Source organism: Ptychodera flava, chromosome 11 (assembly GCF_041260155.1).
Source record: "Ptychodera flava strain L36383 chromosome 11, AS_Pfla_20210202, whole genome shotgun sequence".
NCBI classification, from domain to species: Eukaryota; Metazoa; Hemichordata; class Enteropneusta; family Ptychoderidae; genus Ptychodera; species Ptychodera flava.
This window is the reverse complement of record NC_091938.1, coordinates 3,332,260-3,360,126: the sequence shown is the minus strand read 5'-3', so window position 1 is coordinate 3,360,126 and position 27,867 is coordinate 3,332,260. Positions and strand designations below refer to the sequence as shown.

The following is a 27,867-nucleotide window of genomic DNA, read 5'->3' as shown; positions in this document are numbered from 1 at the left end:
ATCCTCGATGTAAAGTTTTTTTACTGCTCATTTAACAGGAGGACCCAATTTCACGATAACGTAACATTGAACCACTGCCAAATGGAGCAATGAGGAGTGAAGTGCCTTGCTTAGGTGCACAACACTGTGCTGGAGTCTCGGACTCTCGTTACTCTGGACCTACCGGGTCTCGAACTCGCCATCTTGCTATAGTGAGTCAGGTATCCTAACCACTTCCCCACGGTGCCTCCACAAAAGCCACGTACAGAACGCCGATCCCCAACTCATCTTGAACGGCGTTCCTCTAGCTCCGATATTCAATGCATCCCGAGAAAATTAATACAATTTAAAACATATACAACAGGAATTGTAAAATTCGTCATCAATCAAAATATTTGGGTTTTTGCGGCAAACAGTTAACAGTTTAATATTAAAAATGACACAGAAGGACACAGTATCATCTTCTCGATCCCGTTTATTCGTTTGCAAAATGCAATTTAATGACACCACCACATGAAAGCTCTTTATAACGAATATCGCATCAAATCACAGAATATGTAAACCTCCTAACGATATTAAGTGGAGCTTTGCAGGAGATTATTCACCAGCAAAGAAAACTTATCCACAGGAAAGTGTAATTTAAAGATATAAAACTTGATTTAGCGCTATCCCATTTACCAATCATAACAAAGGTCACTTAAGGTTCCAAGACAAGAAATTGACCCTTTTAAGCTAACAATTCTCTAGTGGTTAATAAGCTCAGAACCTCCGTAAATTATATATTTTCGGAAAGCCTAGATATAGGGGAACATTTTTGTTACCATAGTGTCACCATTGTTTACATAACTATCACGTGACAGGTAATTTGCATAACCTTTCAAAAATCGGTTTTCCCTATGTTTGTTTCAATGCTTTGAGATATGTGGCTGGAATTTGTGTGAGTGCAAGCTGTCCTAAGGATCTTCCAAAGTGTGTCTCAGAATTTTAAACCTTCTTAAACAATTTTTATACCAGAAAAACTTCCAGAGCAGTGAATTTAACCCTAGTTAATTGCTTTGACATTGTGCTCAAAATAAAGCTAAGCAAGATAAAGAAATCTGAGACACACTTTGGAAGAGCCTTGTGACAGCTTGCATTCAAGCAAGTTTGAGTCAGATATTTTAAAGTATTGAGACAAAACATAGTGAAAACCGAGTTTTGAATGGTTATGCAAATTACCTGTCACATGATAGTTATGTGAAAAACGGTGACACTGTGGTTTCTAGAATCTTCTCCTATATCTAGGCTTTCAGAAAATGTATAATTTACAGGGGTTCCGAACTTATTCAGCACCAGAGAATTGTTAGATCCAAAAGGTCAATTTCTTGTCTTGGAACCTTAACATGATTATGGACTTGATGAATTAGGAGTAATGACCTAGCTGTCATTTAACTAATAGCATTGGTGCAATCATGTGGTTAAGTACTAGAGTGAGTAATGATTTTTTGAGTGGCTAATATGACTTGCAGTAATTGCATAATAAGGATTTTAGCAAAAGGCTAAATTTTTAAAAAGCCTTCCAGACTTTCTGAGAATCAGTTAATTCAATCTAACAGTTTGATAGGCGTATAGTGTGCAAAAATGACGTACTTTCAAAAACTGCTTAGTTTTAAAACAACATCAAGGTATTGATTAAAATGAATTTTGATGGTTGATGGTTAGTGCATAATAAGGATTTTAGCAAAGACTAAATTTTTAATAAGCCTTCCAGAGTTTCTGAGAATCAGTTAATTCAATCTAACAGTTTGATAGGCGTATAGTGTGAAAAAATGACGTGGTTTCAAAACCTGCTTAGTTTTAAAACAACATCAAGGTATTGATTAAAATGAATTTTGATGGTTAACTACCGCTTGGTCGGGAAAAAAAATTAAATGTAACGAGCGCAGAATTTCTGTATTAAGGTTAGTTTGCATATTTTAGAGTTTACACAAAGGTTAATGCATCGCCTATGAAAGGGGAAAGGTTCAGACATACTGCTTATGAAAGTTCATTCCTCCCCTGAGTGGCTGCTAGCCATTCCGTTGCAATTGATCATATAAAAATAGACAGGACTAAACTCACTTAATGTGAGGATGTTCAATGGAATGAATATTATTCACAATTGATGTTTATGGCTTGTATAATAAAAAATCATCTGCACAATCGACCATTGCGTTGAAAACAAATATTACAAGACATGTGTCACAATATTTCACAACATTCGATAGAAATTATGTCAGCATCATAAGTACATGTTGGTTGGATATAACCTGTTCACTAATTTATAGTTTGCACGGCTAGGCCACAATATTTACATAATAACTACAAAAATAACAATACCTGTTACAGATACAAAGTATTGACTTTTCCGACAAGTACCCTCTGATAATCAAAGAAGGGGACTTTATTAGTGCGTTTCCTCTTTCATGAGATTGTGTTAACATTCTCTTAACGATCAAGTAAGTACATTGTAGCCTAAAATGACTCTGCCTAGCACGCTTAATCGATTGTAGCGTGTGAATTATTGCAAACATTTCAGTTGTCTGTAAACATTATAAAATGTATTATTCGTTTCTTTTCGCTTAGAAATGAGCTGCAAATTTTTCCTTTTGTCAAAAAACTTTCGATTTTTGTCGAGTACTGGAGGAAAAACTTTCCTCACCTTTTATACAAAGATAGAATGCATAGCTGATCTTAATTGATGTGAAAAGAAAGTTTAAATTCTTTTTCAGTCCTACTTCAAACATTCTAAAACTCAACGATATTGTTTCCTGACATTGCACGCAAACGTTCAAGCAAGTAAAAATCGAACTCAAAATGAAAGATACTTCAAAGACTAACAGAAAACTAATAGCTAAGAGCGACCTTTTCAATTATGTAAATATGCGAAGTTATTCTAATTCAAAAACTTATATTATGACAAACTCTTCCAGCTGTTTCCGCGCAAGTAATCTGAATGCATATTATGAGAAAAGCAGGGAAAATGTAATTCTACATAAGTGTGATGGTGCATATATAAATTGATATTTCAACCATCTCATATGACTTCGTATGACAATATCTCAAGATTAAATCCAAACATTGCAGTTAAGTGTCATAATTTGATGGAGATCTCACTGGAAGGTGATGAGATATTCAGGATACGCCATTGCATCTTGAAACACCACAAACATAACTGGATTACTTTTGTTATCGACGACACTGTCATAATAATCGGTTGGATCATTTGGGTTCTTGGAGGGTGGTACGATCATTTCGGAGTTACCCTTGGTGTATTCGCCTGTCAAAACCCTAGCAACGTACACGTTCTTATTACCACTGGCATCTGGAGCGGAGTATCCTCTGGTGGCTGGGTATGACGCCTCAACGGCAAAATAAGTTCCTCTTCCGTATCGTGTAGCTGTAACGCATTATCGAGATACTTTCTGTAAAGTTTTGACGCAGTCAATGTGATACAAGGTAAAGATGTGTATGAATGATACAGTGATCATTCATACAAGACAAAGGATGTTACAGTTGAAGTTTAACTAGATCGACGTTTCGGAGAACAATCCTGACCGAGATGCCTATAGGTTTAATATCACAAAAAACCTATATTATTTCCTTAGCTAACCTATGTACTATTCATGTTTTCTATTTATGTTTTGTACTATTCATGTTTTCTTTTCATTTTTCTTTCTATAGGTAATGTAAAACTCTGTAGCACACTTGCAGTAACATATGATATAGGCCTACTGCCATATTATGAGCCGCATTACTGATAAACAAACAACACCTACCATGTCTGCCAGCAAAGCTTCTATTGAAGCCACCAGAATTGATCTTATCGATGGTATCAACACTCGTTCCGTGGAATAATCTTCGCTCATTCACCGTTCCTGACGGATTTTTACCATCCATATTTTGCTTGAGTACAATATACTGGCGATACAACTTTTCATTTTGTATCCTTTGAATCTGAAATATGAAGATGAATTGTTTTCATTTAAAATGTATAAAGCCAAGATTTTGACAAAACATATTACATCTCTTACATTGGCTGTGGGTTTTATTATAACCTCCGTTTCCTACACCTTTGCATTTACTCTCACTGGCATGAATCATTTGAAATTAACAAAATTGTAACGAATTATAAAGGCAATATGATCACCCACAATCATAAGCTGTATCAGTATCTTGTGATGTGTATCTGTCATAGTTGATAAATTGTTTACCCCTGAATTTGTTCAGAATTAAGTGGCTAACTTCCTCGAGTTCCTAAGCTTGAAGCTATATTGAATTTTCTATTCTTTCATCTCCCCTCTTCCTTCAAATTCGAGGCGATTTACTCGCTCTTAACCATTGGAAACTCCTCGGTGCATGCATGTGGCTAGCGCCAATGGCATTAAATATGACGCTTTGAGCACCATGTCGACAAGATACTGCGAATGAACTAGAACGACTGCCTTCCAGCTACGAAAAACACACTGAAAAGGTATTCACAGGGTAAGGGAACTTTTTACAACTTCATTCTCCATATTTACCTTAAACTAAAATTTAGTGTGTATCTGTCATTGTACGACTCTTAGGCAAGCTCAATTCAGCATGTGTGGCTACACCTTTCACAGGAAAGCAATTAACTAATTTTTTAAAAACATTAAAGGAGACATGTCTGAATCATTCCCATAAAGATCTGTAGACCTTAAAGGGTCAGTGGGGCATATTTGTAGTGACCACTTCCAGTGTAACGTTAGTGAAAGGGTGTCTTTTCGAGCCAGTCCTTGTTTTACATATATTGAGTAACCCGTATTATTTCCCACGGCATACTTTTTCCAGTAGTTTGTTATGTTGAATAACTAGTTTTCTTCTTTTTTATACTGAGCAACTAGTTAGGCCAAAAAAATAAATTGTGCTGTTCTGATAACATGGTTTTCAGAAAAAGGGAAGATAGGTCGGCAAGGATTTTTCCCCAAAATATTTTATTTTTAAATATGCGCTTTAAAGGTGTTCAGGGCGATCAAACACTGGCCACGACATTTCCAGAAAAATGTATCATACATATAAAAAGGAATATAAACTTAAAATACGTCCTCGTTCAAGCAAAAATCAAATGCCAGGTAACGAACACGTGATTTGATGGGTTTTTCTTTCTTTTTTACTTCCATGTTTACGTAGCTCTAAAAAGTTTAGGGTCGGCAGGCAAAAAATAGGGTAGGTCGGGTTATCGGAACAGCACAAATTTTTTCTTTGGCTTTACATGGTAATACTGTCCAAATATTGAATGAACGATAGTTGACGCACCTGTACCGTTATTGTTGGAGTGTGTGTCTTCCTGAAAAAGGTATCGATCTCTTGGTATTCCGGTGACTTTGATTAAGGACTACACTTTTGAATCGATCGGCTGGAAGCATAGGAGCCCAAGTATTAGGAAGCACAATTCCACCTATAAACGGTAAAATAGACATGAGAAAAAGAAATATGCGAATGTATAAGAGCAGATAACGGATAAATCTTAAAAGGAGAAGATAATATATTAAACAAAACGATATATGGTCTTTGTTGATAGTGTAGGGAACGTGTTTGACGATTGAGTGTAAAGATACAGATAACTTAGAAGGGAAAGTTTGTTCAATTTTCTGTGCAATATGTATATATATATATATATATATGTGTGTGTGTGTGTGTGTGGTGTGTGTGTGTAGGTGTGTGTGTGTGTGTGTGTGTGTGTGTGTGTGTGTGTGTATGTCACGGTTATCGCCGTCAGAAATTGATCATTACACACAATGAGCTGTATTTCGCCAACGTCGGCTTTTATTACGCCGGAAAAATGTTGATATCAGCACTTTGATATCAGCACCAATACTAGCCTTTGCAGATTACGTTTCAGAAAACTGACACGAGAAACACCTGTTTGGCGAACTCTCCGTGGACAGTTTAGACGTTGTGAGCACAACCATTTTGGGCGTTGTTCGTTGTCGAGAAATCTCCGTCTCAACACTCCGTAAGAACTTCTAGGACGGACTAGAAATGGCCAATCCTGCCATCTACGCTAATGTCACGGTTATTGCCGTCGGAAATTGGCCATTACACACAATGAGTTGTAATTCAACAACGTCGGCTTTTATTACGCTAAACAATTGTATAACATCATCAGTCTTCAAGTTTCTGTTGCCGATCTGGCTACAGCAACGTACTGCAAATTACAGGTTTCAAGTTTCTGTTGCCGGTCTGGCTACAGAATTCAAAGCATACGCCACTGCTTTTAAATGGCAAACAATGTGATGCTTACAAACCACACTTTGCTGACATGTTAGCTTTCCATTGGTTACAATAAATTAATGTCGGTTTCCCATTGATTCTCTGAATATACAAAAATCTGTACAACGAGTCAACGTGTCCAGGTAATTGAAAGAATGAATATGAATAGTGTGATTGGTTGACGATTAAATGTGTGCCATTTGCCAAGTCAATCAATAACACATTAAAGGCTGTTACACACACACACACACACACACACACACACACACACACACACACACACACACATATATATATATATATATATATATATATATATATATATATCTCGAAGCATACAGAAGTCCTCCAGGGAAGTTGCTGTGCTCGATGCAAAAAGCAGAGCGTTATGAATAATAACACAAATTACTTCAAATACAAAGTAATAATTTATGCTACTTAAGTTTCATGCAACGTGCAAATCTTTAGAAAGAAGTGAATGGATTCTCAGCTACACTGCTATTCATATGTTTGGGACGTACTATTCTATAGGTAGTGTTAAAATTAGATAAATAATATTTATTTTGGTAGCGACATTTTGAAACCAACTCAGAGCGTTTGTTTAACAGCGTAGATTTGTCAGCATTGATAATTTGCAGCTTTTATGATATACACACATTACATATGGACTTATTGACCCGACCAAGAGCGAGATTGACAAAGTAAGTAAACAATTCCATAAAAAAGGAAATCACAAAGGTATTTTGTGATATTGGCCTGAAAATCACAATTGAGACAAAGTAGAAAATAACAAACTTCGTGGATGTGGCATTTAATCTGAATGAAGGCAAGTTCTATCCGTATCGTAAACCAAATGACCAAAAAATGTATGTCCACAAGCAGTCTAATCGCCCGCCAACTATAATAAAACACATAACTGACGAAGCAAACGCATCTCAACAATTTTAAATGATAAGGGCAGCTTTGATAAATGCAAAAGAAAATACAATACGGTGCTAAAGACAAGCGGATACACCGATCAAATTGAATATGTCAAGACTAACCAATCAACGAGGAGAAACAATAACAGGAAACGTCACATCACGTGGTTCAACCCCCATTCAGCAAGAACGTGGAAACTAATATTGGCAAGACATTTCTTCAACTTGTTGAGAAACACTTTCCAAAGGGGTCTAAACTTCACAAGATCTTCAATAGGAACACAATTAAAGTGAGTTATAGCTGTATAAAGAATATGGCAAGTATTATCAAATCACATAATAAGAGGGTAATCGCCGGATCAGCGTAAGGATCAACCAGCTGATTGTAATTGCCGGGTCAAGTCTGCATGTCCCTTGAAGGGTAACTGTCAAGTCAAAGGCGTGGTTTATAAGGCATAAGTATCAAGGGAAGACAACACGGAGAAGGTTTAAGTTGGCCTCACTGATAATACCTTTACTAACCACATGCAATCATTCCATAACGAGAAATATAAGAACAGTTCTGAGATGTCAAAGTATGTATGGAGCTTCGAAAGTCAGGAACAAGTCTTTGACATTTCATGGTCAATATTGACAAAGCATCGAGGTACTGTAACATAAGCAAGCGATGTCATCTTTGTATATCAGAAAAGCTGCACATTATCAATGCTGACAAATCTACGCTGTTAAACAAACGCTCTGAGTTGGTTTCAAAATGTCGCCACCAAAACAAATGTTATTTATCAAATTTTAACACCACCTACAAATAGAATGGTACGTCCCAATACATATAAATGAGAGTGTCGCTAAGAATCCTTTTACTTCTGTCTGAAGTTTGCAGGATGCATGAAACGTAAGTAACAGATATTATTACTTTGTACTTGAAGTAATTTGTGTTACCATATATATATATATATATATATATATATATATATATATATATATATATGAAGAGTGAGAAAACACTTACTTTCTTTCACAACCCTTTTGACTGCGACAGTTGAGGACTGATCAAATAGGTCAATCTCAATCATTTTTTTCAAATCGACCAGATACTGTCCATCTCCTATTTGAAATTCAGCAGTCTGTTCTCCGTCTTCATGGGCCATTCGATTATTCCACTAACCCTTTCGTCGTAACCTTCGAAGGTACCATCTTCATAAAACATCCATGACACGTTATGAGCTAGTAGCTTTTGCCTCTCTTCGTTGTGAATTTTGGTGGCTACATCGTCCAGAATTTTGTTGATCTCCGTGAGCGCTCTCAGAACATCTTGACCCAAGCCTCTCAGGATAATTTTTGAAGGAATCGAAGGGGACTCCCCTTGAAGTTCACATTCTACCTGTAAAAAAGAAGACAGTCCTGCCAAGATGAGAACAAATTGAATAGGAGGATTACCACTGTTGTCCGTATCATAAGTAAAGCTTACGTTTAACAATTAAACGCTTGCAGACTTTAATGACTGTAAAGCCGAGTCGTTGAACTAAGAGAATATTCGGTACTCTATAATATGCAACTGATGCAAATATTCTTATCAAGTTGACGCTGTGTGACAAGTAATTGTTTCGCTTCTATCTTAACTAATAACAAGTTGAATACTTCGCTCCAGAGTATAGAAGAAAGAAGGATGAATTTAATATTTAATAATGTTGTCTTTTCTGCAAACAGATTCTGGGGAGGCAACTGACAAACTCATATTTTCAATCATCGATGAATTTTGCATTATGGAAGAGATATCGTAGCGTTATAATAAAATGGTGTACGGTGAGTACATTAGGATATGTAGTTTTGTAATATTTATTCAGCATAGCTTAAATAGAAACTATGAATTTTCAGCAAATGCATCGTTGTTTAAGCGAGTACATAACGCTTAATATTTGACATCAAAGTAGCATTTTGTCGTGTTCGACAAATAACAAAATTCGCGACTAATCGATTAAAAAAGAATGGCTTTACTAACTTAAATAATCTGGTCAGTGTTAACAAATTGTAAAAAACATGTTTCTCAACTTACAGGGACTGAAATTCAGTTACACTTATATAAATTTTCATAGTCTACATTACCTCTTGTTGAATGGCCACTTCCCTAATTCTCGCCAAGTCTTCATCATTTAATTTCTTAACGAAGGGTTTCTCTATTTCCTGTGTATTGATCATACATCCTGATCATGAATGGTTGGGTAGGCTAAAGGCACAGGTTTCAATAATATTATATGTAATTCTATTTCTAATATTTTTACCGCAAACAAAGGTAGGAACGTAAACATACTGTAGAAATCGTAAAAGGAACCAAGAAAACATCTATGATGAATTATCTTTCCCATTTAAACAGCAAGCTACCTAACGGCCGATATAGCCCCACAGTATAATATAGCAAAGAACTATTTGTGACACACGTATCGATAAAGAAGATGGATATATTTGATAGTCATTTCACAATGGCCTGCCAAAAAAAGACAAAAATAGCTGCAAAAATACACAATTGAAGATTTCATCATATTTGAACGCATCACATTAAGAGCATCCCTAAGAACATGTCAACCTAAGCTATCGGACGAGTAGTTTAAGAGGAACAATTCTTTTAACCAAAAATGGCAAAAAATTGCCCAACAATACGAAATTGCAGATTTCATCGTTATTTTGACCTATCATATTAAAATAACCCCTAGGAACCTGTATACCAATTATCAAAGCCATGAGACGAACAGTTTTAGAGAACAAAGTTTTTGACCAAAAATGGCAAAAATTGCCCACAAATACAAAATTACAGATTTCATCATAATTTCCATATATCACATTTACTTCATCTGAAGGAACCTGTATACCAAGCATCAAAGCTATAAGACTACTTCCTTTTTCGAGTATCAGGCATTTTGAGCAGAACTGCAAAAATTGCCCCAAACATACAAAATTGAAAATGTTATAATAATTTGAATATATCACATTTTGATCATGCCTATCTACCTGTATCACAAATATTAAAGCTGTCAGGCAAGCGCTTTGGGGATATAAAATATTGACCAAAATGGCAAAATTTGCCTTCAAAATACAAATTTGCATATTTCTGTACAATCTGAACAATCTGAAAAAGGGCATCCCTGGTGACCTATATCCTGAATATCATCCAGGCTAATTTGAAGCATTGAATAAGCTGTTATTCAATTGGGTAGCTGAATCTTACCAATATAATTAAAACAATACAAATAGACTCCTAAGTCGCTGTGAATAGTGACAATGGACCAATCAGAGAAAGAGCTTGTACAATGCTGCACATCAGCAGTATCAAAGCTGTCTGGCCTGTAGTTTTGAAGAAGATTTTAAAGAGTTTTGACCCAATATGACAAGAAATGCCAAAAAAAGGCAAATTTCTAACAAATCTGAGGTCATCCCAATCGGACATGAGGTTTCAGAGGAGAAAAGTTTTTGACCAAAAACAGCACAAAAAGCCAAAAAGAAACACAAAAAATGCAAATTACACCACAATTTGAAGAAACCAAACTGAGGTACCGCAAGTGAACTGCAAATCAAATTTAAAGAGAAGAGGCAATTGTTGACGGACACGTGGCTCGAGAGTCGTAATTGGGGCGGGGGCTGCGGTACTTGCGCAGGTATTCAGTATTTTACAATCACTGCAATTTGACTTTCAAATGCGAAAGATGTAATGATATGCTGCACAAAATTTTTAATGTCCAAAAGTCCAAATTTATTCTGTAAATGAAATACTTGTAAACTTACTTGTACGTTCTGTTCCTCGTCTATAAATTGTTGCAAACTTTTCACAGCATATTTAATGTCCTGATTGGAACACGCGTACAGGGTAAATGTGACCTTATCAAACCCTCTGCCTAAAAAACTTTGGAAATTTGCTCTTCCAGTGTCCAGTTGGTCTGCAGTTGTCTTGCTAGGAGCCATTAGACTGACTGCTTGACTTATCGTCGTCCTTGTTTTCTCTGCAAGAAGAAGTTATCCTGTCAATGAAGGCCATAATATGGCGCAAAAATATATTAGCATGACTAACACATGTTTTTTTTCCAAATTGCCATGATGACTAACAGTCATTTTCAGACTTTGTATTCGACACTACAAACTGTTAGAAGAGGTTCACATGCAAAAATTAAGACTCACAGATAAATGTAGATCACCCAGTTTGCGTCATACTTACCGTAAGCCCATTTTAAGAATCCATGCGTCTCTTTCATCGTCTTCTTTTGGAATTCTTTCATGACTTCTTGCAATGTTGAACAGTCTTTGGAATCGAAGATGACAACTCGAATCTGTGTCAAAGTCTGTGGTTTACATTTGTACGCGAAACTACCAATTGTATCTAGGATCTTGCGAATAACATCTTTCGGCTTCATTTTCAGCCCTCCTGTGGTGATAGATTTAAACAAGTAAGAGAATATGTCTTCTGTTTGAGGGAATTGAATTTACTTTACTTTCATAAATATTCTGTTCGAACATTCAATTGGTAAGATAGTGATGGTCGACAAGATCTGAACAGTATTTAAGGATAACGTAGAGATATTGTATGTATTTATAGAACAAATATTCGAACTTTTACTAATTTCAGATAATTTATTTCTGTCAGAGCCTGACTATAAAAAAACCTTTATCACGATCAATGTGCATACTTTGATGATCATAATATTTGTCTGCTTGTTTGAAAAGTGTACCTCATACAGACATATATTCTAAGAATATAGTATAATATATTTTGGGTTTGATGTTAACCATTTCATATAATTTGAAAGAATTTGTGTGAGATTGGTGAATCAAATTTTGTCAAATTAGTTGAGTGAACATTATCTTATGTCGTGGCTGATCCTTGCAACTATTGAAACAGAAGCCCAGTTTTCCTTTTTTCCAAATTAGTTTAGTTCTTCCAACCTGTTCCTAATAAAGGCATAGATATCCTCTGTAATTTCTTGCTTTCTGCAAAACTGAACACGTCAAACAGTATTTTCTCAAACTTTGACGATTCAAATGCCACGTGGATTATATTCTTGCACAGAAGATTTCCCGCACTTGTCATGATGATACCTCCACGAGGTAGTTTTCCTGCCGACAGAAAAAAATTGTCCCTCTTTTTAATTGGAAATAAAACTTAAGTCGCTGTAAATCTCTCACGGGGTCCCTCCATTTAATGAAGTCTCTTATATTATGTGTTATTGATAACACACTATCTATGGTTGAGAAACCGCCAGTAATACTTTGTAATCGATAAAGTGTAAATACTTGGTTTATCTTAAAATAGAAACAAGAAAAAAGATACACTTTTCTTGGCATCATAGTACAGCATGGGTCAAATATATCTAATGAAATCGCTCATACAATTTTAAAATGATGGATAAGTAAAACAGTCTATATCGTTATGTTCCATTACTTCTAGTATAAATAAACATTTCCCTGTTCAAATACTCTACTTACCATATTTGCGGCATTCGTCGCTAATGGAATAGCCTCCTGCCTGAAGAATTGCTGCCTGAATACCAGAGCCTTGATAGTAAGGAACAAATTACAAATGTAGTACCGTTTTAAATAAGAATGTTGCTCTGACTCATATATATATATATATATATATATATATATATATATATATATATATATATATATATATATATATATATATATATATATATATATATAATATGACATAAAAGTATACAGATTACCTCATGGTAAATTAGAGTGGTCGATTGTACAAGCTGAGCGTAATAACTAATAACAGAAATTACTTCAAGTACAAAGTAATAATATGTTTTTTAGTTTCATGTATCCTGCAAACAAACAGTCAGTCTGAAGATTGCAAGGTGCATAAAACTTTAGTAGCAGATATTATTACTCTCAACTACAGATGGTTTATTATGAAATGATTAAAGTCACATATGTGTGACTATGAATAATTGTTTCACTTCTATAGTTACAGAAATATTATGCATATGCTCTTCAAGTGATTAACTGTCACATTGCTAACTAACACACAACGTAGCTAAGCATATGGGCGTTACCTCTGTATAGATCAAGGTCTCTGTTGGTACTGTTGACAATGGCGTCAGTTGTTTCAGCTGTTATATCACCATGGTACGCTTGTAAACAAATGTTACCAATCATCATTTGACCCTGTTTCTCGTTTTCTTTCTTAAATTCGGAGAATAGTGCAGATCTCGTTTCTGTAAAAAGGATGGATTGCCGTAAGTCTGAAACCTCTTCAGTTCTGTAGTTTGTAAAAATCACTAAATCAAACGTAATTAACAATGTGATTGCAAAATGAAACAACAAGTAATATTACCATGTCTTCTAAGGGTTTTGTTCATGGATGATACGACATCTTCTTTTGGTGCTCCTGAAGTCGTCAGTTTTTGCATTTCATCCTCAAAGATCTAAATAGCATGGATGGGGTATTTTGTGCATTGGTATCAAATACATTAACAATTGACTATAGGTAAGACATAATTGTTCACTTTCATTTACGTCTGTAAACTATATCGAGTAAAACAAAATACGTCCCAGTAGATCTATGTAAATATTTACGTATCTATTGCAAATCGGAACGACTTGACAAGTTATCGTCGAAAACTGGCAATGATACACCAGAGAATAATTAAAAGTAGTCTTCAAAAGGAAGATAAAATCGTACCACTGAAGTTTGAGATGCAATGTGACTTAAATTCATCATCAATCATAAGTTATAAGTCAAGTTATCATGTTCAAGGCAGTCAAGTGTTAATGATTGTCTATTGCTGTCTTATACCGTAGCCTTTTCATTTGAAATTTAAAAGTGTTATGTATTCATCCATTCACAGTTACCGATTAACACATTATAAAGCCATTTCCCAAAACCTCCGTTCAGCAAAGCCACTAAATTGGCATTATCATCTGATTATCATCAGTCAAAAATATATTTTATTCTGGTCTGGAATACACACCTTGCAAACTGTCGCATTTCGACCGTATACAACCACTCTGATATCAGTTAAGCTACCTTTTGGTTTGCTTGCACTAAATTTATTAATTTCTTCATACATAATTCTAGCTGTTATGTCGATGGGATATCGAAGACCACCAGTTCCAATAGCAGGAATCGCAATCGATGTCATATTGGCTTGATCTGCAGCTTCTAGACATTTCTTGACCACGCCTCTCATGAGCTGTTTTTAAAAAATATCTAGTTAATGTAAGTGCGCATAAAAAAGTTTTACAATACAAAATTACGACACGACCCAGAAACGTATACACAACATCGGTGAAATTAATAAAGTACAAGGCTAATCGACCGATAATGTCTATGGAGTTAATATAAATTAGTTTTTTCGAAGAAAATTCTGAAATAGAAAATATAACATAAAAATGTTTCATAAATGCTAAAAAGACAGTCAAGTAGACAGAAAGAGATAAATACCGGTTCACATTTGACGCCACCATCCCATTTGGTGTCCAAAATGCACATGTGATAAACCTGTTTACAATTCAAGTTAGCACCGTCTGTAGAAATCATATCTCCTTCCTTCACTGGGTCCGGTTTATTTTGGTAAGTTCAGTCTGAAGCTTGTCTCCAGCAACCTTCAGCATAGCCTGTGATAACACTCCAGTTCCCAAGGAGCACTTTGTTTCAATTGGATTGACAATCACGTCGGCCTTAAACAGATACGAAGTCAAATTAGTTAAAAACATTGCTATTATATTTAAGAAATATTAAGAGTGTGCGTTGGAGAATTGCTATGTCTAGTCTACAGCAAATGCCTACATTACGGTGAGGGCCACTAGAGCTTCCAGCGCCATCTCCCTAAGACTTTGTAATGCGTTGACATATTAAAGAGACGATTATGTTTCCTCTATTCAGACTTTTGTCAGTTAACATGGGCTGTGACAGCATGGGTCATGAGTTTGTAAACCGCAGTGGGATCATAAATTTGAATGGAAATTTGCAAATGCGTTTTCTTTACAGAAGATTGATTTAAAGTGGTTTATTCAAGAAAAGCATTTATTTGATTTACCTGCTCTGTAACAATGTTTCCCTTGACAAGAGTGATAGTCTTTCCTTCGGCTGTTTTGTATGAATTACCCGCAATACTTGCAACAGGTGATGACGTTGGGGGCGCTACAACTAAAGGGAAAAAAGCATATTCAAAATGATAAGGTAGAAACATTTCAATCGAACTTTCTTCCTTTCCAATAAACACGATGGAACAAGTTTGGGATAATTGGATGGTGAAGTACTATCAATTTCATCTAAAAATGTAACCTCATTTGCTTTTCTTTTTACGTGACACACTTGTTTTTATAAGTAATTTTTAGTATGGCAACATTAAACTATAGGGCACCTAATATTTTTTTTAGAAATTTGAAAAATGTGAAGATCCAATTATCCCAAATTAGTTCCAATCGTGTTAATAATGCCTAATGTAATTTCGTCAAATCACAGTTTTATAATAAGAATTATATAGCTATGATAGTGTACTTAGTCTTGCAGGAAATGTATGAAATTTATTTCAATGTAAAAATTATGCATGTTTCTGATGAAATATAAAATGTAGTTTTTTGATATTATTCATGAACTTGAATTCGTGAAATGAAGTTAGTGCACGTCTTGGGCTTTATGAATCGAGCACAATGAGATAACCGATTCTCGGATTTGCATTGATTTGTTTTGATATTTTGATATTAAGCATTAGCTTATGTTATTTATCAAAACCATCAGCAAAGTATCGAAAAGTTATAACGTGTACCATCATACTACTATACATGCTGTGATACAAGGAAGACATTTCCAAATCGATGGCAAAAGTTTCAGTTGTTTTAAAAAACTGATGTTTTGGGAAAATAAAGAAGTGTACGTCGATGGACATCAGGATTGGGTTACTGTAGACGATATATTTACACACAATACCATCATACTACTATACATGCTGTGATACAAGGAAGACATTTCCAGCATAACCCTACACAATTAAGATTTGAAAATTGAAGTTTCACCTCGGCTCAACTCTTATTTTATCCATTCAAAATAATGTAATTTCTAGGCGACGACACCGTTAGTGCTCTTTATAGTAAATTGTGATGTTTTGGATTGCTACCCTAAAAAGGATACCCTTTCGTACTTACCAGTCATTCCTATTCCACCAGTAAACAGTTGCATCGTATGCTCAAATGCCTGAGATAATAATTAAACAAGGTAATAGTATGAATTAGCGTAAGGTGTCGTCGAATTTAGATTTGCTAACTTTTAACAAGCAATATGTTTTGAACATGTAGAGCTATCATTCTATATACCTTCTCAAAAATCTGTTATCAGTATATCGGTGTTGTATATTTGCGCAAAATAATGCAACTCAATATTATGTATTCAGCGACAATAATGAGATCAACCAACCTTTATGCTTTTATAATCTTTATCGTACAGCACAACCCTATTTCATGCACAGCACTGGTAGGATGTTTCTTACTAAAAGAAGAGACTTCTTCATAAATGATCTTGGCAACTCTATCTCTGGGATAATTCAAACCTCCGGTACCGAGTGCTGGTAAGGCGATAGATGACATACTGGAGTGGTGTGCCTTTTGAAAACATGTTTGAAGAACAGTCCGCAGGATCTGCGAGGGAAAAAACGAAACATACGGTTGTCTTGTCTACTTAGAGTAAAGCCGGCAAACAACATAGATCGACTAAACACAAATACAATGACTTTAATTGTACTCATCAATGATCACTGTTCACTCATGGTCATCATAAAAGCAGACTTTACCGGTTCAACTGTAGCGCCTCCATCCCATTTCGTTCCGAGGATGCAAACATGATATATGTATTTGCAATTCAGGTTTGCACCACCAGTGACTACTACATCTCCCTCAGACACTGTTGGAGGTTTGTTCTGGTTGATATCCCCTTGTAGTTGTACACCAGCTGCCTTTAAAATTGCCTGAGAGACAACTCCAGTGGAAAGGTCACATTCTGTGCTGGTAGTGTTCAGAATCACATCCACCTATGAAAAAAACAAATTATCATACAGACAACGGGTACATAGCTATCGCATTCGCAAAACTATTATAAATGAGATGACATGAGATGAGATGAGATGTAAAAATGCAGCCTGAAATTTCAAAGTTTTTGTTTGAGAACTGTCTTGTTTGAATATTTGAGAGACATGATACATTAACCACCTACTTCGGGCGTTATTTCTATTTAAGTCTTCAGTCTAACCAAAAGTAGTAGTTTAAGCGGTATCGGTTCTGGCGCAATTAAAAAAAGCTTTTGAGGGCATTAATTTAAAAAAATAACCCCTCAACATCTTCAAGGTGTTGATGGAGGGGTTCAGATCCCTACCTCTACTGCAAACTCCCTAACAGCACTGAAGACTTCTATTAATTTGGCAGAATATATTTTTACTGTTAGATTTATGCCCGATTAAGATTTACCTTATGCGATGAAGGGTGAAGACGTGTGCAAGTGGCTACTGATTGGCTCTTGGAAGCCGTGTAGCTGGAGTTGCATGAACACGTTTTGTTGGGTCCACCATTTTAGGCTCTGGAAGTGGGGTGGCACAAAAGCCTGTCTGAAGTGCAACGTTGGTGTTCGGAACAAGCTTTCTCTGTATAGGGGTGTGTGTATGACAGCAAAAAAGTGAAAGCTTGACAAAAGAAACAAAGCGAGATGACGAGGCAGAAAAATGAGATATGATAGTTTAGAAGAACGGGTTGCCATTTTGGGTGAGCTATGGCGCTTCCTAACCTCCGACTGCCTTTGAATTTTATATTAGAGCGGTCTACTTTGACAATTACACCATTCCTCTAACTTTTGTAACTCTATTTCCACTGCTCCACGAAGTGTATATGGAACTCTACGAGATTTATGAAACAAATGCTTGGCACCTTCTTTAACACGGATGTGAGCTTTGCGTCCACGCATACCATCATAGCTATAAGAAAATACATTTTGTACTTACGTAAGACTAAATCAAGTTTGTCTTTCGTCTTATCGGTCATACAATCACCGGAGTTTTCTTTGTTAGCTCTTTTAGCTACACAGCAAAAATCTTACCCAATATAATTTTAACTTTTCAACCAGTTTCGCTCAAGTAATGTTGGTTTACCTGGATGATCTACTATTATCGGTTGCAAGTTGACACGCTGACTTTCATAGCTCACTTCGACCAAAATTTCACCACTAACGGAAATGAGATCACCAGTATAGCTTTTCAATTTCATTCCCGACCTTCTTAGAGAAATTTTTTTGAAATCCTTGTCAAACTCTGACTTTAACATAATAATGTAGTCAGCTGCCATGTCTACTCGCATGGACACTGATTTACCATTAAGATCCAGTTTTACATAATAACCAAATTTTTCTCTACTTACATTTATATTAAGGTGGAGCTGCATGTTGCCAACCCAATATTTTTCAAAGCAATATTTCTCATCAAAGATGACAAGGAAACCCCCTAATAATAATATTTTAAAAAGCAGAGACTCTAAATTTTAGTATGGTAGAAGTAGTTTACTCGAAGGATGAACACAGTATGACTGTGACATTGAGGAGATCCTTTGGACTGGCACATAAGAAAGGGATCATGACCCCTTGGGCTAAATGGTGGTACATGTAGGAGGATTATATGCGATTGGTTTTTGCGCAAGAACTTGTTGTCCCTATGTAAGGTTGTCAAAACTTTGGTTATCCTAAATATTTTGGCGTTCTAGTAACATTTTTACATGTCCGACTAAGGGTAAAAAATAGGAATAGTACCCGATCTCAACTAAATTTATAGCTGGGAGGCTTAGCCGGTCGTGGCTCAATGCACTCTACCTATGTGCGGGGCCTCACAATGCTAGGGGTTTCTAGGACACGGAGGGATTTCAGTGGATCTCTTTCCCTACTCTGTTGAGGAAGGACTCGCTCTTGCCAATCTCAAGGTGCAACTGGGCTTCATCGCTCGCTGGCAACTTGTAAAAGTAGCGATTGTTCTTCTGCGGGCCTTCTCGCTGGAAATCCCCGCACATGACCTCAAGGACTTTAGCGAAGCCATTTGTCACCAAATAGAAGCGTACGACTGTGCTTTTTGGCCTCTGCAGTGGGAGCTCTAGCATGACCCAAAGGCCACACCACTCCAATCCCATCCTGTCTGCTTCTGGCGAAGCCCAACACCTGGACTGCTTTCCTGCCAGTCTCCCATGCCTCCTTGGTATCTTCGATCGCAACTATATATTATTTTATAAATAATAATGCTAATTTGCATATATTTATATACAGCCACGCACCTTCAAGGTTGTCTATTCTTTTTTGCTTATTTACAAAGTCTGACATGTTCCTGGTGGAGATCAACCCCAGGACTCTGCGAATAACAGTCCCTCTACCCTTTGAGCTACCGTGTGCCTTAGACAAGTCTCTGAAAGTCTTTGGTATAATTTCGATGCTACATATCCACAGTCCTTTCGCGAGTTTAAAGGAATAAACACTGAAGAATTAAAACAATTAACAATTAACAATTTTCACTGGTAGAATACAAGAATGATCATTAAATGAGTGGCCATAAAACCACAATGCAATTCCTAACGTAAAACCTGTCGTGTCGAGCCACATTCTCTTATTGCAATCCAAAACATCTTCGAGCGTCATGATTTCCCGTGACCCCTATATGAGGTAAAGTTTATGGCCTTTGATTTCTTTGCTTGCTATTAGCAGCATAACACTCACTTGGCAAAGCTACTGCCTCTTCATCCCAGGTCGTCGGATCAAAGCCTGCCCCTGGCCATCAATATTTTGTCACCAAAAATGCACAAATTCTCACCCACAAACCACACGGACCCACATTCATGGTAAGAACGATATTTACGATTGCTATGAATTACACCGTTGTTTACCTTGAATCCCGCATTTATGGCATGGACATCAAATGTACAGAAAGTCAAAGAAAAGCATCTGCTGTTATTCTGCCAATTAATAGAAGTTTGCCACTCCACAAGGGATTGGGAAGTAGAGAGAAGGGACTGAACCCCCCCCCCCCAATCACATCTAAAAGGTGTTGATGGGTTTATATTTTAAAATTAAAGCCCTTACAGTTAGTGCCATTATTCTTCGGTGGGGCAAGTTGGCAATTACCTACCAATTTAGCTAGGGATATTGCAATATACCAAGGGAACTTCCTAAGCCAAACTCTGTTTTCCTATCTGGAGCAGCAAGATGAGATCTAAACAAACACAGCGGGTAATGAGATTTTACAGCCAGCAATGGTGATCTGATAACTGGGATGAACCATTTTCATGTAGGTTTGTTAAAAGGGGACTGGATTGGGGAATGAAAACTACAAGGAATAAAACATGATCCTAAGAGATCATATCGTGCCTTGTCTTCTTTTTGATATATATTGCACATAACTAGGTTTGAAAAAGCTGCATGAAGTAACATCATTACAAAACATGGTATTTTGTACAAAAGTTTGAGATCACCCCATGTACATTAATCTTTCAAAAGCTGGTCTTTACTGTGTGGTTCACAGGAGTCTAATTCAAAAGCAATCAGCGACTCAAAAAATTCAACTTTACAGTCTGTCTTGAAAGCTCCATCGAAATTCGAGACAAGATGACAAAATTGTACGAAGCTACATGAAGTTGAAACTATGATAAATATCGCTCAGAGAATAAATGCACCACAGACGGCACTTCAGCATGTCATCGCCCATCTCATTCTCAGTACCATTGCCCAAAACATCCTGGAAGGCCACAATCAAAAAGTTTGACATGACCTGCACAACTAGGTGCTTAATTTTTTGTGGGTGAAGAAACCTTTGATTGCAGCCGTTAAAATATTGACAAAATACTTTTTTCAGTAGAATACTTGTACTGTACCTAACCAGCCGGCAATCAGAACAGTGTTCAACATACTACACGATGAACTGAGCCACACATACAAAATCACTACCAAAGTTCCGTCTGACCAGCTAAATTACTGAAACATAAAGCGGACAGTGGAGTACATTATGGTTCATCCCGGTATCAGATCACCATTGGTGGCTGTAAAATTTGTTACCCGCTGTGTTTGTTTAGATTTCATCTTGCCGCTGCAGATAGGAAAACAGAGTTTGGCTTAGGAAGTTCCCTTGGTATATTGCAATATCCCTAGCTAAATTGGTAGGTAATTACCAACTTGCCCCACCGAAGAATAATGGCCTTGACTGTAACACCTTTGGTAATTGTGACAGAACCAACATTCCTTATTCTCCTGAAACTAAATCACCATCGTACTTCGATGATTAAAATAAGCCAACCAAACAGAACAAGTGGATCTCCTGAAAAGCCAAGCTAGTATCATAATTAAGTCGTTTCCTTCCAGATTTTGTTACTGAGTTCCCTGCAACCGCAGTTTTATCAAAACATATAACAGACTGACCATTATCCGGTGTAGCAAACAACGGTTTTAACCAGAGAAGCAGAGAAGCAAACATATACAATCATGCATGCACACATTCGTACGTACGTACGTTCGTACGCACGCACGCACGCATACATACATACATACATACATACATACATACATACATACATACATATATACATACATACATACATACATACATACATACATACATACATACATACATACATACATACATAAATACATACATATACATACATACAGACAGACAGACAGACAGACAGACAGACAGACAGACAGACAGACAGACAGACAGACAGACAGACAGACAGACTTACAGAAAGACAGACAGACAGGCAGGCAGGCATAATACATTATCATTGTTATTGTGATACCGGACTAACCTGTTGATTGGCAATGCTTCCTTTAACTAACTTGACTACCTTCCCTTCGGCTGTTTTAAAACTTGTCGTGCCAAGGGGTGTTGTAGATGTTACACTCGGTTTCGATGTCAAAGTAATTCCTGCAAAAGATGAACATTTTCAAGTCTTACGTAAATTCTTCATGGGTCAACATTAACCAAACTATGCAGTGATTTGAGTGAGATATCCCATTCATATAATTAATGATCATCTGCAACACTAACTGACACGTATTTTTATGCCAGTGGTACACACTGCCAATTTTAAAGCCCCCACTCAATTATCAGATTTATCTAGTATAAATATTATTTACTTGATAAAATATTCAATAGAAAACAAAAGAATGACAAACTGTTAATGGCTGTTGACACATTCGCTAATGCGAGAACCAGGGATTGAGAAGGGCGCCTTTAAGGGCGCTTTGACATGAAGTCGTGCAAACCAACACAAGCATGTTTCAAGAGCAATAACTTCAGAGTATGAAAGACTGAGAAACTGTACACAAGTAAATAACATTAGATAGTTTCGACATACACAACATGGTAAAGAGGAAGTCACCAGATAGTTTTCTCTCATTTACTTAGTGACAGTTAATATTGTTACATGCGAGTTCCAAGGCAAGCGGTATCTGTAGTAATAGCAATTTAAAAGAGAGCAGCTGATGCAAATCCTTTCATTGAGTTTCAACAGAGATAGAAATTAGGGGAATCAATTAATTTAGTAAGTCACATATTTTGTTCATATACCTAGTTTTTCATGTGCTGGACGTTTACCATGCAGTCTTGCCATCTCGTCTTCAAAGGCCTAGAACGAGGGTCGAATACGCATAAATATAGGTGTATTTTAACTTAGTAAACGTCAAATCGTCAATTTATCAACATTTCTCGAAGTACAGTTAACGCACACAATCGCAGCGCTACATACACACTCTCGCACGTGCTCGCTGCTCGCTCGTTTGAACATGCGAACGATCAATGTAATACAACTAGCATGCTTCAACAAGCACAAGCTCGAAAACTAAATATGTAATTTTTATGTGTCGACAACCACTCTCCTTTCTCCTGAATGGAAAGAGCAAGGACACAATTGAGTCGCATTATAAGTAAACTAGCAGCAAAAAGCTAGCTTACGCTGGAGCAACTATTGATATTTTAATATTTATAGAATTATCAGTAATTAATATTTGTAGCACACGTGAGCTAATATTTAAAAGTATTTCTTTACAACTCAAATGCTATGTAAATGAGTAGTTGCTTCCTTCGTGAAAAAAATGAAAGCGTCCTTAATTCATGACTAAGTCGGGCAATTTTCTCCATCTAGAAAGGAGAACTCTGGCCAACTTTGAAGAGTACTTTTACCCTTGTATACTGCAAATATACTTGTTGTAAGTTGATGCTGGACGTGTATGATGTATCGCTTTTGTTTTTATGATAATGTCGCTTTTCTGTGAGCACTAGTGTGTATTATCACGTCTTGTTATAGGACAACTTTAATGAATAATATCAGGTTTTCTACAAATGCCCGAACACATCATCCCGCAGAAGTCTACGCGGTTCAAAAAAGATGAAGAATGCGATGTTATATTTGTTGTGAGGTTGGTGTAAAACAGAGTTTCGAATAGCCGTGTTCACTATTACATCAACAGAAGAAATTCTGAGGGAAAAACTATACCTGGCAAGTTGGCTGGTCTTTGTCGTACACCACAACCTTGACTTCCGATAGAGTGCTTCCTGGTTCTTGGATACTAAATTTCTTGACTTCGTCATACAACATGCGAGCAACCACGTCTCTTGGATATCCAAGGTTACCTGTACCCATTGCAGGAATAGCTATCGAACACATCTGCTTTTTGTGTGCGATTTTCAGACATTCACCAACAACACTTGGAGAAGCTATGGTAAAAATGGGGTACCAAGTTTAACGTACATGACAGGTCGATGATTTGTTGACGTTAAAGAAAAGTTACATACAGGTTTGTAGTCAACATGATATCTATATGCCAAACACAATGCTGTAACTTGAACTTCGTTATTATCAGGGTCATACCTTTGAAGCTGCAATACCGTCGTTCCATTGCGTTCCCAGGGTACAAATATGGAAGACAGCTTTACAATTAAGGTAACCACCACTAGTGATGATCAAATCACCCTCTTTGATGGGACCACCTGTCTCATTGTTTATATTATCTTGCAGATCAGCTCCGGCGACTTGTAAAATAGATCGAGATATTGCTCCCCTTGTCAAATCGCACGTTCTCTCAATTGTGTTGACGATGACGTCAGCCTATATTATGAAAGAGATATCCTGAGATTTCTTTTCATATTTTCGTTTGATAAATGTAATATTGAAAGAAGAAAGTTGCTCTAACGCTACATGCAGCCTGTTTGCTTATTAGATTAATAATGAATGACTTAATCGACGTTGCTTGTCATCTGTTGTCCTACTGTGACTGAACATACTGACATGCTCAAGCATATACAAAACGCAATCTGGTCAAGTATAATATTTATATCGTCACCGATATTTCCTCATACACAATCTTTCTCACCGTTTGTTTTGCGATATTTCCTTTCACAAGCCTGATGGTTTTACCCTCTGCTGTTGTAAAATGTGAGTAAGTTGATGACTGAATATTCCAGTCTGATCTTTGGGGGACAAAGTATCCTCCGAGCGGGTCATTATCGTCATTGTCTTCACCTTCTCCATCTGAAATCAAAAGACAACTGTTTTAGCCGTGTGAAAATAACAATAAATCCTGCAAAATAATCATCATGTATTGAACTATTCCCTTTTATTTTTTTAAGAGATTAATTAGATCACCAAAGCATCATGCATTAATCAAGTATTCTGTTTGAGTCTTGTACATTTGATGAGTGCTTACCGGATGATCCTTTAAGTGTCTCAGCATCTTCTGGCTTGTCCTGAATCCTTATTGAACAGTGCTCTGTATCTTCTATCATTTTGAGGAGTGCTTGGCCTTTCTGCTGTTTGAAAAGCTTCCGTATTCCTGGATCTGTCGCTTGTGTACTGGTCTATAAGAACACTATCAATTAGTTCCTTCAGTTTATTTTTTGTGGCCTTGATGTCATCTTCAGTACCTTCAATGGTTATAGTGCCACTCTTCCCGTAAAATCCTCTGTCACCTTTACATCTTTTAGTTGTCCTCGTTTTAAATCATCGAGTTCACCTTTTTTGAATTTGAAGAGAACTTGAAGCTTTTCACAGTCTCCTTTTATTACATCTTCAACAATAGTATGCGTTTTGAGAAATTTTACGATTTTCTCCTGAACAGTAGACAGTGACGTCTTGAAGGTAGTGATTTTGACGTTCAAAGCGGCGTCTTTCAAGACAGCTATCTCTGCTCTATAGTCTGATTGCAGTTTTTCGATCAACATTCCCCATTCATCCTGATCAAGAACAACTTCTGACTGCGGAGGTATCTTTATGGTCGTTTCATCTGCGCTGTCACGAATTATCTCTACTGCCGCTTTTACATCACATTTCTTCACCGCCGAACAGAAAATGTCCCCTTCCTCAACTGAAAATGCAGCTTCAAGCTTTTGCTCACGGAAAAGATCATGAATTCTTCTTGAATAAGTTGACAAGAAGTCGATCAAAGATTTTGATGGTGGTGAGATTCTTATGGTGGCCATGTTATTGAAAGATTCGAACATTTCTAGCTTTGCACCCAAAGCATCAGCACGTGTTCCATGTAATGTTATACTCTTACTTTTTTCATCTACCGTAGCATTTAAGTCTGGATAACTTCTAGCTACTGTTTCAGCGAACTTGCAAACCATCAGTTGTTTGATCTTCAACTCGTTTAATGGTACGATTTCATCAACCTGCTGCCTTTGTTTTTCCAGTTCTGCCTCTATGTCTTGGATCACCGTACGGACAATGGTTTCACTTCGTTGGACCTCTTCTAACTGCCCAGTAAGGTAACACTAGTAGCCTCATCATCACATTCTGGTTCTAACGCTTCTGTTTTTGTGCCCAATATTTGTTCTGACCTCGAGCCAGATACCCTCATTTACGGTTATTGATACAGTCTTGAACTGCTTCATGTATTCACCCAGTGTGTCTGTGACATCTTGGGACCATGTCTTCACTACTGCATGAACATTTGGAGTCTTCACGGATAACGTTGATTTGATGACCAAAGTGTCTCCTCCACTGTAGTCATCCCAGTCTATTTGGCTATGATGTTGTGACATATCTTCGTCCAGCTCCTTCAAGTATGACGTCTTGCCTCTTATGTATTTGAGAACTTTTGCATTGAGAGAGAATGAAGTCGGTTCAGGTAATGAAGGAACAGGTTGTTCTGTGCTTACGACGTACCCTATGCTTTCATGAAACGGCTGAACTTCCACCTGTGCATTATTGATCTTGTGCTGTCGTTTCAGGACAGATTCAATCACTGTAAAATAAGAAGTGATACCCTTAAATTTGTTTGCATTAATCATAATCATTCCTTTCCACCTGGTTTTACCACCCAAGGGTCAATTTGAACTTAATCAACAGCTGCCATTACTAACCAGAAAAACGCATCAGAATTGACAGCAATATGACGCGAGGATATAAAGGAAATCTAGAAATAGCAGCTTTAGCTTGCCCTGTTGTTAACACAACATTTCCTGGCTATTTCCTCTCTCTATTCAACCATTTCATAAGGCACTAAAAAGTAACAAAAATATGGCTTTCAGTAAAATTGACTTTTTTGTACCATAAATACCTTTGTCCGTGGATTTTCGCCAAATTTTATCACAACTACGATTGAATTTGCAAAGTGCCATGCAGTGAATGGTCACTGCTGTTAAAACACATCGTATTGTGTGATGCATGATAAGTTTCAGACAAAAGGTCCAAACATCTCCCTTTCCCACAATCCATTGTACTTTCTCTGACAATTTGGAATTTATTTAATTTTAAAAGAGTAATTATAACGACAATTACGGAAAAATTAGGCTTTTTAGAGATGAGAAACATCTTTATTTTCTCATATATGACGAAAAACGATCTCGATTTAACATAAGATTTTCGTGTCGTCATACAGTAACTAGTTTCTTTACATAGTTCAGATACACTTTAGGAAGATAAGAGAGTACATAGTCACAGTCATACCCTTCCATAATCTGATAACACTAGATCACATTTCGTAACACGTCGCCCATTGTTATAAACATAGACAGTTTTTACACATATATACTTTAGACATAGATATGTTTATGCCAAAAAGAGTGTATTTTCGTTCTGTAAATATACTTTCCTTAACTCTGATTGTAATTGTTAAAGAAAATTACTCTAGCATATTTTAAGTATAGCCCACATTTCCGATATCGTGATGGCTTTCCAATATATAAAATTTCAGCTACAGTACTGTAATGAGAGAGCGTAAATTGCTCTTACCTTTATAATTTTCAAAGAAAACCAGAGCAGAATTTCTTTCGCAGTCAACTTTCACTTTGACCACTTCATCGCACCCGCTCCTCTTGCTTTCAAAGTATAATTGTAGGGTATCTTCATTTACACCGACGGACAGGCCTTTGACTAGTATACAGTTTGATATTTCAACTGAAGATGCCTTCAAGTCAGTGCGCTTGAACTTCTTCTGATTAATGTTCTTTAAACACTTTGTCCATGTCTGAAAGATCATTTATATGAGGATGGTGTCATATGCTATGGTTGTAACGTTTATTGATTATTAGGTAAGAAGACGTCTGAGTGACATTTTCTAAAGATAAAGCGAGACTGTTTCGATATTTGCATTATAATTGCACAAGTGAATAATTTAGCCATTAAAATTGTTTGAATAGAAGTAACAGATGAAATGTTGCTTATTAATAACAGCATTCTATGCTATCTGAGAGCTATTGGTTCGTGTACGAGC

At 36.6% G+C, this 27,867-nt stretch overlaps 2 protein-coding genes across 2 annotated transcripts; both read right to left on the bottom strand.

Annotated features, from left to right (window-relative positions):
- Nucleotides 1-1,326: 1,326 nt before the first annotated feature.
- On the bottom strand, nt 1,327-16,342 carry LOC139143280 (protein mono-ADP-ribosyltransferase PARP14-like). The gene is made up of 15 exons (XM_070713479.1): nt 16,296-16,342; nt 15,188-15,297; nt 14,593-14,828; nt 14,120-14,341; nt 13,483-13,573; nt 13,202-13,363; nt 12,621-12,689; nt 12,081-12,251; nt 11,356-11,562; nt 10,929-11,143; nt 9,258-9,335; nt 8,164-8,535; nt 5,278-5,419; nt 3,777-3,954; nt 1,327-3,397 (listed from the first exon to the last, which is right to left on the bottom strand). The coding sequence occupies exons 3-12, from the start codon at nt 14,686-14,688 to the stop codon at nt 8,260-8,262; spliced, it is 1,587 nt and encodes a 528-aa protein (XP_070569580.1). The 5' UTR covers nt 14,689-14,828; nt 15,188-15,297; nt 16,296-16,342; the 3' UTR covers nt 1,327-3,397; nt 3,777-3,954; nt 5,278-5,419; nt 8,164-8,259.
- Nucleotides 14,700-25,878, bottom strand: LOC139143166 (protein mono-ADP-ribosyltransferase PARP14-like). Its single transcript, XM_070713301.1, has 10 exons — nt 24,859-25,878; nt 24,526-24,683; nt 24,024-24,260; nt 23,649-23,819; nt 22,724-22,781; nt 21,960-22,078; nt 16,937-17,173; nt 16,637-16,784; nt 15,188-15,297; nt 14,700-14,828 (listed from the first exon to the last, which is right to left on the bottom strand). Exons 1-10 carry the CDS (start codon nt 24,935-24,937, stop codon nt 14,700-14,702), a joined length of 1,446 nt encoding a protein of 481 aa, XP_070569402.1. The 5' UTR covers nt 24,938-25,878.
- Nucleotides 25,879-27,867: the final 1,989 nt, after the last annotated feature.